General features: G+C 59.8%; 5 protein-coding genes across 5 annotated transcripts; 4 read left to right on the top strand and 1 right to left on the bottom strand.

Annotated features, from left to right (window-relative positions):
* Positions 1–69: 69 nt before the first annotated feature.
* ARC19 (Arp complex subunit) lies at positions 70–633 on the top strand (the record flags this gene model as incomplete). Its single annotated transcript, XM_056207396.1, has 2 exons — positions 70–72; positions 100–633. 2 exons carry the CDS (start codon positions 70–72, stop codon positions 631–633), a joined length of 537 nt encoding a protein of 178 aa, XP_056063371.1.
* An 11-nt stretch (positions 634–644) lies between these two features.
* SRB8 (RNA polymerase II mediator complex subunit) lies at positions 645–4,787 on the bottom strand (the record flags this gene model as incomplete). Its single annotated transcript, XM_056207395.1, has 1 exon — positions 645–4,787. The coding sequence occupies one exon, from the start codon at positions 4,785–4,787 to the stop codon at positions 645–647; it is 4,143 nt and encodes a 1,380-aa protein (XP_056063370.1).
* A 175-nt stretch (positions 4,788–4,962) lies between these two features.
* CDC60 (leucine--tRNA ligase) lies at positions 4,963–8,294 on the top strand (the record flags this gene model as incomplete). Its single annotated transcript, XM_056207394.1, has 2 exons — positions 4,963–8,236; positions 8,266–8,294. 2 exons carry the CDS (start codon positions 4,963–4,965, stop codon positions 8,292–8,294), a joined length of 3,303 nt encoding a protein of 1,100 aa, XP_056063369.1.
* A 180-nt stretch (positions 8,295–8,474) lies between these two features.
* MVES1_002566 (uncharacterized protein) lies at positions 8,475–9,815 on the top strand (the record flags this gene model as incomplete). Its single annotated transcript, XM_056207393.1, has 2 exons — positions 8,475–8,481; positions 8,599–9,815. 2 exons carry the CDS (start codon positions 8,475–8,477, stop codon positions 9,813–9,815), a joined length of 1,224 nt encoding a protein of 407 aa, XP_056063368.1.
* Positions 9,816–9,903: 88 nt separating this feature from the next.
* On the top strand, positions 9,904–10,275 carry MVES1_002565 (uncharacterized protein; the record flags this gene model as incomplete). Its single annotated transcript, XM_056207392.1, has 2 exons — positions 9,904–10,186; positions 10,238–10,275. The coding sequence occupies 2 exons, from the start codon at positions 9,904–9,906 to the stop codon at positions 10,273–10,275; spliced, it is 321 nt and encodes a 106-aa protein (XP_056063367.1).
* Positions 10,276–10,289: the final 14 nt, after the last annotated feature.

The raw sequence follows: 10,289 nt of genomic DNA, 5'->3' as shown, positions 1-10,289 counted from the left end.
GCAACGCTGCCACGTGGCGAATCGAGCGGTGCGCACATCGGCCGAACGGATCTCGCTCTCCACCCCGCCATGGTGCGTTGCGATCGAGTCTCACCGTAGTCGAATACCTTGCGCCCGTATTTGGAATGCGTCCGTGCATCGCTAACGGCGGCACTTACGCTGGACAATTTTGCGTCGCAAATCGTTGAGCGGCACAATATCCCCGAGATCGAGGCGCAATCGACGCCCGAAGTGGTCCTTGCGCCGCTGACGGTGAGTCGTAACGAGCACGAAGTTGTGCTTATTGAGCCGTCCGTCAACAGCGTGCGTCTAAGCATCAAAATTAAGCAGGCCGACGAGATCGAGCAAATTCTCGCCCATAAGTTCACGCGTTTCCTCATGCAGCGCGCAGAAAACTTTGTCATTCTGCGGCGGAAACCCATCCCTGGCTTTGACATCAGCTTCCTAATCACCAACTTTAACACTGAAACCATGCTGAAGCACAAGCTGGTCGACTTTATTATACAGTTCATGGAGGAAGTCGACAAGGAGGTCAGCGAGATGAAACTAAGCTTGAATGCGCGCGCGCGCATCGTTGCCGAATCCTATCTCGGTGTGGTACGTACGCCTGTGCCTAACAACAGTTTTAAATAGAATGTACATCACTAGACATACCGCGCACGTTTCATGCCATCCTGCAGCGTGGCGCGCGACGCGATCGTCTGCGCGCCAAGGGGCATGTTGTCCATATCTCCGTACGTCTGTTCGCTCGTGAGCCACAGGGGCGGCGCGGAGCGCTCCCCCGTGTTGGGCACGCCATCGCGTGTTTTGCACGTATCGCACACCTCCAGCGGAAGCGCGCCGCAATTCTCCAGCGGCACGGCCCACGGATCGCGCGTCGGGGGCGGCGGCGGATTGCCGAGTGCGTCAAAGCGCTGCCATGCGTGCAGCGGCAGCGAAGCGTGCTCTACGAGGCGCTGCAATCGCGGCGGGACGTGCGGCGCAGTAGGCAGCCACGCTGCGAGCGCCTCGGCGCCGACCGCAAGCTCCACCTGCACGGTACACGCCTCGAGCAGCTCCGCCATTGCGCCGCCGGCCTCTTCGCAAAGGCGGAGAAGCCGCGGAAGCAGCTGCAAGAGCGCCGCACGGAGCGCCTGTGAAAACACACCGTTTGCGCGCCATGCATCACAGCGGAGCACGAACAAGAGCACGGCCAAAGGCTCGTGTGCAGCATCGAGCGCTTTGTCGAGCGCGCGCAGCGCATCGAGCAAAATCGCCTCGTCGCAGTAGAGCTCGCCGCGCCATGCATGGGCCAGGCGCACCATCGCATGGATGTAAACGGCGCCTTGTTCCTCGTCCGGCGCCGCAACCCAGCGCCGGAGCGCGGTGCTTGCGAGCGCGTCGTGCACCATGCGCTGGGCGCCAAACCCAAACAAAAGCTCGTCGCGCGCGCCTTGCAGCGCGGCAGGCGCAGGCAAAAGGCACGGCATCAACGACTCGACGAGCTCCGCAAGGCGCGCCGGCTCGACCGTGTCCAGTACCAAGCGCAGCTCGGCAAGCGACCACGCAGCGTCACAAGGGCTCACACGCTCCAGCGCGTCTGCAATCTGGTCCGGCGTCCCATGCCGCAAAAGCACAGACGCGCTCCAAACGTGCGCGGCGCGCAATACATGCTCGGACGCTGCGTCGGTGCCGTGCAAAAATGCACCAGGGTGGGTGCGCCACTGCAGGCGTAGCCACTCGGCGTGCGGCGCAAGGCGCGCTGCAAGGCTTGGCGCATGGCGCACCGCGAGCACCCACGGCATCAGCGCATTGCGCCGCACAAGCATATCGCGCTGCAACACCAAATCGTGCCACGTCGCGACGCCCACCGTGGCGATGCCACATGCCGAGCTCGAATGTGCACAGAACAGCGTGTCTGACAGCGCAACACACGCGGACCAAAACATGTGTGTGGTCGCGTCGCGGTGCTCTGCCACAAAATCAGAGAGCGTGTGCAGGAGGGAATCGAGCTCCAAATGACCAAAGCGCACCATGCCAGCGACCAAGGCGCACCATGCCGTCGATGCCGGTGCCGCCGCGCCACCGTCCAGAGCGTACCGCTTGCGTATCCAGTCGCGCACCGCAAGACGGACGCCTGCAGCGCCCGCAACCGCGGCAATGCACGCGACAATCGCGGGCGAAAATGGCTGTGCGTCCGGCGCACTGGCCATGTCCAAGGCGTGCTGCCAGAGCGCATTGGGCGCATCGTCGAGCGGCACGGTGGCCAAGAGCGCGGCACACGCAGCGTCGAGTGCTTCACCACTTGTGCCGCAAAGTAGCGCCCGACTCGGTGCGTGTGCTGCGGCCAGCATTGTCGCATGCACGGGCCGCGCAGGCATCAGCTTTTCTTCTAGGTCGCCGCGCCCCATGGCATTCAACGCACCCCGCGCCGACGCCACGGCCATGCTCCGTCCGCGGGAGTGGACGACGCGCACAGATGTGCCGGGCGCAGAGCTATCGTGCACGGCGTGCGGCGCTACGTGCGCGGCGAGTGCATCGGTGATGCGCAATGCATCCCAAGTGCGGCTGTGTGCGGCAAGGATATGGCATACACTCACCACGCACGAAGGCTCGACGTGGCGGTCGAGCAGTGCGAGGCATAGGTTTGCCAGCGTGGAAAGTGCTTCGATAGCGCACAGCATCGAGGCAATCTCGCAAAATTCGTCGGCTGTGGGCGCGCGTGCTGTTTCGCTGGTGAGCACGGGGCCGATGCGCTGTGCTATCCTGTCCTGGACGTACGGCGATGCAGAGAGCAAGTACGGCACTTTCTGCCGCAGCTGCAGCGCATCCAACACAGGCGATGCGTTGTCGGGAAACGATGGGGACGCTGGAAGGGCGGGCATGTCTGGTGGTGCCATGGCCGCTGGCGACGGTGGCGGGGCCGAGGCGGGCGACGCGATGTGCTCTTCCTCGGGAAGAGCATGGCACAGCCATGGAAATGTTTGCGATACCTCGCGAAATGCGCGCTGCTCTGTCGCTTCTTCGTACGACTGCGCGGCGCACTGGCCGTAAATGGCAACGCGGCGCTGCTGCACTACCGTGTCCGAGACGTGGTGGATGGGCATGCTGCAAAAGATGCGCGCGTGGATGTGTGTCCTGGTGCGCTGCGTGCGCGGCGCATCCGTTTCCAAGCACACGGTGCCGCGCAGCTGCAGGCGCTGGAAGAAGCGGACAAAACTAAAGAGATTGGCGCTGCACAGCGCGCCCAGCAAGCGTGCAACGCTCGGCAAAGAGAGCGCGCCGAGCTCGGCGTTTGCATGCGCTGGCGCGTCTGCAGACTCGATCGTGTCTATCCAGCGTGCAATGGTGTCAAATAGCGCATAGCGCTGGGCCGGCCATGCAACGTGGCGCCCGTCGTGCAAAACAAGCCGGTTGTTTTGGCACGCGTCAAAAAGGCGCACCAGCTCGACGGCAATGTATACGCGCCCGGGATAATCGCGATCAAGCGTGCACGCCCATGTGAGAAGGAGCGAGACGCGCCGCTCCACGTCTGGCAGCATACCAGGCGGAAGAAAGTAGCGCAGAAAGAGTGTGGTCGTGTCTTGCTCGCCCGTGTCGAGCAAGTGGATCGCGACGGCATCCCACGCCACTGCGCTGTCCGTGCGAGAGGATGCAAGGAGTGGCGCGAGTGCGCCTTCGAGCAGCCGGCTTTGCGCTGCCTCGGGGGGGTAGAATGGCGCTTCCAGCGTCCCAAGCAGGACGGGCAAGCGCGACGTTGGCGTCCACAGATGCATGCCCACAAACGCACGCGGCTCCGTTTCGTAGCATCGCCGGAGGAGACTGGCCTCTTGTTCTGCGAACCATGCGCGCGTGGGCGACGTGTGCGGCGTAGAGAGTGCCGCGATGAGATTCACACCAAGGCACGCACGCGCCAATAGATCTTTGTACACAGTGCATACGATCTGAAGCATACAGGCGCGCGTACATCCCTGCGATGCGTGCAGCTGCGTCACTACCCAGCGCAAGTACGCATCGTCGGCGAGCAACGAATCAGAGCGCATCGCTTGAACAAGTGCTAGCGCATACGACCACTTGTTGGTCCAATGCACTACAGACGCGTCTTGTACGCCGGGAATCGCGCCTTGTTCCGCCGCTTCGTCGTGCGGAAGGACGTCGAGCTGCTGCGTGAGCCACGCAAGCACGGCGGCGGTCCAATCCTCCGTATAGTGCACCGCGCTGCATTTTTGTGTCTGCACCTCGCATGCGCCAATGGCGTGAATGAACCACATGGCCCGTGGGATGGGAATGCCTTGGCCAGTATAGTTTTGGCGCCAAGAAGCGACGCCCACCTCGGGCTGCGGCCCCTGCCAGAGCATGTCCAGTAGCTTCATTCCGCGAAATCCATACGGCAGGCCCCGTGCCAGGTGCGCGAGCGGCACAAGGGGATCCGAAAGTGCGCGGACGTACGCGGCAAGTTTGCCGTCGTTTAGCGTCACGCGCGGCGGCAGGCGAAATTCGTGCGCGGTGATATCTGCCGCACGCCGCGCACGCCGCACATCACGCACGCCATTCACTAGCGTATTGAGCAGGTGTATAGAGCCCGGACGTGATAATCGCTCGTAGATCTGCTCCTGCACACTCGTCGATTCGTTCAGTACGGGCGGCACAAAAGTGACGCCGCTGCGCACCGCCTGTGAAGTGAGTTCTTCCGCCTGTGTGGGAGCCCAGATTCCGGGATACCCTAAGGACACATCCGTATGCATAGATGGGCGCCATGGCGGCGCGGCGAGCGTGTATGGCTCCAGCATGGGTCCATGCTCGGCCATGCCGCTCCTCGCCGCGTCTGTGCGGGGTGAAATGCGGTCACGTGCCGGCCGTCCGCGGCGCGGCGCTCTGCAAGCTTCTTTTGCTCGCAGCCCTTCCATCACGACGGTGCTCCGCATTTTACCTACGAGGCGGCCCCTTTTCTGTCATAAACGTTTTTTACATCTGGTAGACAGCATGTCTGCAAAGACGAATGCGACCGCGGCGCCGATCAAACTCGAAAACACGTCCAAGCGCGACTTTTTGCGCGACCTGGAAGTAAAGTACCAGCACGAATGGATTGCAAATCATGTGTTTGACGTGGACTCGCCTACCAACGACACCGCTTCTCGCGAGCTGAGTCCCGAGGAGCTGCGCAAGAAATATCCGAAATTCTTCGCCACGATTCCGTACGCGTACATGAACGGTAGCTTGCATCTTGGCCACGCGTTTACGCTCTCCAAGGCCGAATTCGCCACTGGGTACGAGCGCATGATTGGAAAACGTGCGCTGTTTCCTTGGGCCTTTCATGTTACCGGCATGCCGATCCGCGCCGCGGCGGACAAGCTCATTCGCGAGATTGAAATGTTTGGCGAGGACTTTTCTCGCTACGACGCACAGGCCGAGGCCGACGAGGCCGCTTCTGCAGAAGCAGCGAGTGCTCAGCGTGTAGACAAGGCGACGAAAGGCAAACTCGCCGGGAAGAGCACGGGTCTCAAGTACCAGTTCCAGATCATGCTCAACAGCGGCGTGCCGCTCGAGGAGATCAAGTGCTTTGCCGACCCTTACTACTGGCTGCACTACTTTCCTCCCATTGCCAAGCGCGACTGCAACAGCTTTGGCTTGCGTATCGATTGGCGCCGCGCGTTTATGACCACCGACGTGAACCCCTACTATGACTCGTTCGTCCGCTGGCAAGTAAACAAGCTCCGTGCGATGAACAAGATCAAGTTTGGCGAGCGATACACCATTTTTTCGCCCAAAGATGGCCAGCCATGCATGGATCACGACCGATCGGAGGGCGAAGGCCTTGGGCCCCAGGAATACACTGGCCTCAAGATGCAGGTCGTGCAATGGAGCAAAGACGCCGCACCGATACTCGACGCACAGCTCGCCGGCAAGAATGTGTACCTTGTCGCTGCCACCTTGCGTCCCGAGACCATGTACGGCCAGACGAACTGCTACGTCGGGCCCAAGCTGGACTACGGTGCATTTGCTGTGAACGACAAGGATGTGTATGTGTGCACTGGGCGCGCTGCGCGCAACTTTGCCTTCCAGGGTATCACCGATGTGCGCGGCAAAGTAGACAAGCTCGCGTCGATCAAAGGCGCAGACCTGATCGGTACGTTGATCAAGGCGCCCTTCTCGGTGCATGACGAGGTGTACGTCCTCCCAATGGACACCGTTCTTGCGACCAAAGGCACTGGTGTCGTCACCAGTGTTCCCTCCGACTCTCCCGACGACTATGCAAACCTTGTCGAGCTCCGCAAAAAAGCCGAATTCTACAAGATCGATCCCATGTGGGTAGCCAAGGACCTCGTGCCAGTGATCCAAACGCCGGGGTACAGCAATATGATCGCCGAGGATCTCGTCCAAAAGTTCAAGGTACAGAGTCCCAAAGACAAGAACGCACTTGCGGAGGCAAAAGACGTGGCGTACAAGCAAGGCTTTTACAACGGCACCATGCTGGTCGGCAGCTTCAAAGGTGAGGCTGTGCCGGAGGCCAAGCCCAAGGTGCAAAAAGAGCTTCTCGACGCAGGCCTTGCATTTGCGTACGCCGAGCCAGAAGGCCGCATTATCAGCCGCAGCGCCGACGAGTGTGTCGTGGCGCTCTGCGACCAATGGTACTTGGACTACGGCGAAGAAAGCTGGAAAGCACAGGCGGAGAAGCTGCTTTCGCGCCTGAATACCTTCCAGCCCGAGACGCGCCACTCTTTTGAAGGTGTGCTTGGCTGGCTGCACCAGTGGGCCTGCGCGCGTTCCTACGGCCTCGGCTCCAAATTGCCGTGGGATCCGCAGTTTTTGGTGGAGAGCTTGAGCGACTCGACCATTTACATGGCCTACTACACGGTTGCCTACCAATTGCAAGGCGGTGTGGAAGACGGCAGCAAGGTTGGGCCGCTCGGCGTCACGCCCGATGCACTCACCGACGAGGTGTGGGACTATATTCTCACCGATGCGCCGTTCCCTGCAAATGCTGCCATCCCCTTTGACAAGGCCGACCAGCTGCGCCGCGAATTTCGCTACTTTTACCCCATGGACCTGCGCTCTTCGGGCAAGGATTTGATCAACAACCACTTGACTTTTTGCATCTACAACCACGCCGCCATCTTCCCCGAGGAGCACTGGCCGCGCGCCATTCGTGCAAACGGCCATTTGATGCTGAACGGCGCAAAAATGTCCAAGAGCACGGGCAATACGCTCTCCATGGCGCAAGCGACCGAGAAGTTTGGCGCGGATGCATCGCGCGTCAGTTTGGCTGACGCTGGCGACGGAATCGAGGACGCCAACTTTGAGGAAAAAACGGCCAATGCCAACATCCTGCGGTTCCATACCCTGATTGACTGGTGCACAGATATGATGGGCAAGGTAAAAAGTGGAGATTTGCGCACAGGTCCGCGCGACTCTTTCTGGGACCGCATGTTTGAGAACGAGATGAATGCGGCGATTAAAGCGACGCAGGACGCGTACGAACGCGCAGCGTACAAAGAGGCCTCAAAAGAAGGGTTCTACGAGTTCCAGTCTTTGCGTGACTTGTACCGCGAAGCGACGGCCGATATCGGCATGCATGCAGAGCTCATCGAGCTCTGGGTCCGGAACCAGGCGCTGCTGATTGCGCCTATTGCGCCGCACTTTAGCGAGCATGTGTACAAGGTGCTCCTGGGAAACACCGACTCGGTGCACAATGCGCGCTTCCCCAGCATCACCGCGCCGGAGGATGCAGCGCTCACGGCCGCGGCAAAATACGTGCGCGACACCATCAAGACCATTCGCGACGCCGAGCTTGCCGTGACGCGGAAAAAGGTTAAAGGGCCCGCACAGCAGCCCAAGTACGACGAGCGCAAGCCCAAGGAGGTGTGCATTTTTGTCGCAGATGCATTCCCAGAGTGGCAGGATATTTGCGTGAACGCGGTGCAGAAGCACTTTGACGGTGCATCGGGCATGATTGACGACGCCAAGGTGCGCGAAGAGATTGCCGCGGCTGGCTTGCTCAAAGACAAGAAGGCGATGCCTTTTGTCATGGCATTCAAGAAGCGCATTGCCGAGTTCGGTCCCGAGATGGCGTTCAACCGCCAGCTGCCGTTCAACGAAACGCAAACGCTGCAGGATGCGCTCGGCTACCTGAAAAAGACACTCCACTTTTCCAATGTACACATCGAAAGCGCCACGGACGCGCTGAAGCGTGCTGACGATCTGCAAGGCAGGCTGGGATTCGACCGCAATGCGGTAGAAGGAGCCGAACCTGGCGCACGTACGTACACGCCACGAATCTCACCACAGCCTCCTTTGCCTTTTACAATGTCGAGTAGTGTGGTAGACAAGCGGCTGACATGCAACTTAATGCCTCCACAAAAATTAGCGCACATCCTGGAATGTGATTGGGCATGGCCCGGTATGAGTGCATACGAAATTGGACTGTACGGAATCATGTGCCTTGCCTAGATCCAGGGGGAAGGCTTGTACAGCTGCCGCGTGGCTTGGTGCGGCGAATGTGTCGTGGGGTAACCTGACGCTTCTTCACTTGTAGCGACAGGGCAGCACGGCGGCAACTTGTTGCCGAGATGGTAAATGGACTAGGGATAATGGCCGCGCTTCTGGCGTTCGGCCTTATAGGATCGTCGTTCGTGCTACAGCTGATGAACTGTGTCAGCGTCCCCTACATCACCGGGCTCTATTTCCTGCGCTTTTTAATTCCAAATAGTACAGGCGACGTTATTTCAGACGAGATACGGTTCGGGACGTGGGGTTTGTGTTACGGAGATAGCACGCTCAATAACGGGTGGCACTGCAGTAGCGCAGACCTTGGATACCGCCAAAAGGAGTTTGGCAACCTCACGCGCTCCGTGGGTGGCTCCGCCGGCGGTCTTGGTCTTCACGAGCCTTTTCTTCACAACTTGCCATACGCCCTTGTTCTCCAGGCCATCTCCGCTGGCTTTACGGGGATTGCCGCGGGTGCTGGCCTTCTGGCCATTTGCTCTCATACGCTCCTTTTCACACTCGCTGCATTTTGGGCGGCGATTTTGACCATTGCTACGCTGGTCATTGAGCTCATTCTTTTTATCAATGCGCACGAGAAGCTGACCGATTCAGCTCCGCCAGAGTGGCAAGGGCGGCTGAGAGCCGACTACGGACCTGCGCTCTGGATGCAGGTCGCAGCGACCGCAGCCGTGATTGTCGGCTTCTTACTCCTTTTCCTGTCGTGGATTTTGAACAGGCCCGAAAAGCATGCTTCGCACGCCGTTGCGCCGTTGCCTACGTCGAACATGTACCAAAAACAGCACGAGCCGTATGGCTACGATGCACCAGCAAACCGCTACGACAATTATGGCGCCGCGCAATACCAAGAGCCTGTTGTCCCTGGTCCTCCGCCAGTTACAACGGCAAGCGCCGGGCGCGCCTATGAACAGCCGTATGTGAGCAATGCCGGCGCTGCTGCGCGCCCCAACTTGGTATACGATCCTGCCGCTGCTGGCAGCAAGCCGGGAAAGCGCATATCCCGTCAGCCCGAGGATCCGCAACGCCGACGACACAGTCACAGGCGCAGTCAGCACGATGCGTTGGACGATAGTGCCAAGGAAGCGCACCGCAAAAGCCGCGATATCGACCAAGCGTACTTGCACGGGAATACAGGCACGCTTTCGCGCCACGCGAGCGGCGATATCCGTCGTCGCAGCTACGATCCTTACCTGCAAAGTGCGGGCCAATACGAGATGGATATACCTTCGCGGAGTGTCTCCAGGTTGCACCCAGCACTCGACTATTATGCGGACCAATACCAAAGCAGTGGCGACCTGCGATGGAAGCGGTATAGCGACCGCGGCGTTTGGTAGCGCCCTCTTCCTTCTTTTGCAAACGTAATTCTGCCGTAAATTTGTACTATCGTCTTTCGATGCCTCCACACGTTGGCGCCTCTCCTCCATGTGGGCGGCACGGCACTTGTATGCGCAAGGCCGTATTGCCCAGCGTTTCTATAGCACTGCAAAGCCGCACATTACCATGTTTACCGGCACAGACTGTCAGCTGTGCGAGGAGGCAAGAGAAGTTTTGGCGTCGGTGGCTACGCCATTCTCGCTCTCGCTGTACAATATCCGCGACGATGCGGCGCCGAATGCAGCGTACTGGCGCCGCAAGTATCAGTACGATATTCCCGTGTTGCACGTCCGGTGGGAGGAGCCGGCCGATGCGTACGATGTCGGCTCAGGTATGTACCGTGAAGCTAACATGAGAAATTGGGCGCCATCGTTTCACACAGAAAGCCATCGAGCAAGCGCTGGCAAAGCGCTCTTGTAGAGAAACGTCGCATT

Source organism: Malassezia vespertilionis, chromosome 5, assembly GCF_029542925.1.
Source record: "Malassezia vespertilionis chromosome 5, complete sequence".
NCBI classification, from domain to species: Eukaryota; Fungi; Basidiomycota; class Malasseziomycetes; order Malasseziales; family Malasseziaceae; genus Malassezia; species Malassezia vespertilionis.
Note: the sequence above shows the minus strand (reverse complement) of the source record. Positions and strands in the feature narration are given on the sequence as shown.